The sequence below is a fragment of the Galeopterus variegatus genome, unplaced genomic scaffold (assembly GCF_000696425.1).
Source record: "Galeopterus variegatus unplaced genomic scaffold, G_variegatus-3.0.2 Scaffold3739, whole genome shotgun sequence".
NCBI lineage: Eukaryota > Metazoa > Chordata > Mammalia > Dermoptera > Cynocephalidae > Galeopterus > Galeopterus variegatus.
Window position 1 is genome coordinate 196,306 of NW_007729850.1, and position 2,099 is coordinate 198,404.

The 2,099-nt window shown below is 35.8% G+C and overlaps 1 protein-coding gene across 1 annotated transcript in view; it reads left to right on the forward strand.

The window, feature by feature from the left end:
- The window catches only part of PSMG2 (proteasome (prosome, macropain) assembly chaperone 2), a 20,650-nt gene that overhangs the window by 12,920 nt on the left and 5,631 nt on the right, over window positions 1-2,099 (forward strand). The window contains exon 5 of the mRNA XM_008585854.1: window positions 140-313. Coding sequence (XP_008584076.1) covers window positions 140-313 — 174 coding nt within the window. The remainder of the gene's footprint in view (window positions 1-139; window positions 314-2,099) is intronic.

A 2,099-nucleotide genomic window follows, 5' to 3' on the forward strand; every position in this document is an offset into this window, starting at 1 on the left:
GGGGTAAAATCCCCTTTCCGGTTTTTTTAAAAAAAAAAAAAAAAAAAAGACCAAGATAATTTTACCTAAAAGAACTGATATTTGCCCTAGTTTTCATATTTGTGAGTTTTTAAAAAATTAATTATATGGTTGTTTCTAGTACTCCCTTCCGGTACCTACTTACACCTTCCATGCAAAAAAGTGTTCAAAATAAAATAAAGAGCCTTAACTGGGAAGAAATGGAAAAAAGCCCACACATTCCTGAAATAGATGATTCTGAGTTATGTATTCGTATTCCAGGAGGAGGTATCACAAAAGCACTCTATGATGAAAGGTGAGTTTGTTGCCTATTTGTTTCCCACCTTATTTAAAAATGAAATTAAGATAATCAGGAGAGTGTATTGGATTACTTATTGGAATTTTGAAAATGTATTTATGAAATAGGTACTATATTAACAGATCTTGCATTGAGGGGAAAGATTTATATTTGGCTATAGAAGAATTGGCTCCTGAAAAGCCATATTTAATACTTTATTATTTGTGGCATTTTAGGGATTCTGATACTTATTCTATGGAATAAGTATACATTTTTTAAATTGTGGTAAAATATACAGGATATAAAATTTACTGTTTTAACTATTTTATTATTTTTTATTATTATTATTTTTTTTCCTTTTTGTCTTTTTTACTGACCGGTAATGGGATCGCAACCCTCGGTGTCGCGCCCGTACCGGGGACCAGCAACGGGATCGCAACCCTCGGTGTTGCGCCCGCACCGCGCTCAGCCAGTTCGGATCTCCACATGGGATCCGAACCCTCGGTGGGAGCGCCACTGCGCTCCCAAGCGCCGCACTCTACCGAGTGCGCCACCCAGCCGGCCCTGTTTTAACCATTTTAAAGTGTACAATTAAATGGCAATAAGTACATTTACATTGTGTGCATCCATCACCACTATCCACTTCCAGAACTTTGTCATCATCCTAAATAGAAAATCTGTACCCATTAAATAATAACTCCCCATTTATTTCTGTAAAATTGGTAGTCATGGTCCCACTTTTATTCCTGATTTTAGTAATTTAAGTCTTTTCTCTTTTTTAGTCAATCAAGATAAAGATTAGTCTGCTCTTTTGTTCTCTTTCCTAAGCTGTAAACAGGTTATTGATTTGAAAAGTTTCTACTTTTTTAATGTATGCATTTACAAGCTATAAATTTTCCTCTTGGCACTGTTTTCACTGCATGCCATTAGTTTTGGTATGTTGGGTTTTCATTTTCATTTATCTCTAAGTATTTTCTAATTTCCCTTGTAATTTCTTTTTGACTCATTAGTTGTTTGAGAATGTATTGTTTAATTACCACATATTTGTGAGTTTTCCAGTTTTCCTTCTTTATTGATTTCTAGCTTATACCATTTTGATTGAGAAAGATACTTTGTATTATTTTAATCTTTCTAATTTATCAAGACTTGTTTTGTGGACTGATATGCAGTCTATCTGAAGAATGTTCCAAGCGTTCTTGAGAAAAATGTGTATTCTGCTGTTGTTGGATAGGGTATATGGTGTATGTCCATAAAGTCTTAATTTGTTTACAATGTTCAAATCTTCTGTTTCCTTATTAATCTTCTGTCTGATTGTTCTATCCACTATTGAATGTGGGGTATTGAAGTCTCTAAGTGTTTTGTAGAACTGTGTTTCTCCTTTCAATTCTGTCAACATTTGCTTCATATATTTTGGGGCTCTGTTATTTTGCATATATACTTGTTATATCTTCTTGATTAATTGGCCCTTCTTTAATATATAATGTTCTTTGTCTCTTGTAAGAGTTTCTGACTTACAGTATAATTTGTCTGATATTAGTGTCACCCCTGCTCTTTTGGGTTACTGTCTGTGTGGAATATCTTTTTCCATCATTTCACTTTCAACGTATGCATGTGTTCTTAGATCTAAAGTAAGTCTTCTAGGCAGTACATGGTTGGATAATTTTTTAAAAAAAATATCCATTCTGGGCCGGCCCGGTGGCGCACTGCTACAGTGCGCCGCTTGGGAAGCGCAGTGGCGCTCCCGCCGAGGGTTCGGATCCCATGTACAGACCGGTTCCCGCTCACTGGCTGAGCGAGGTGTGGG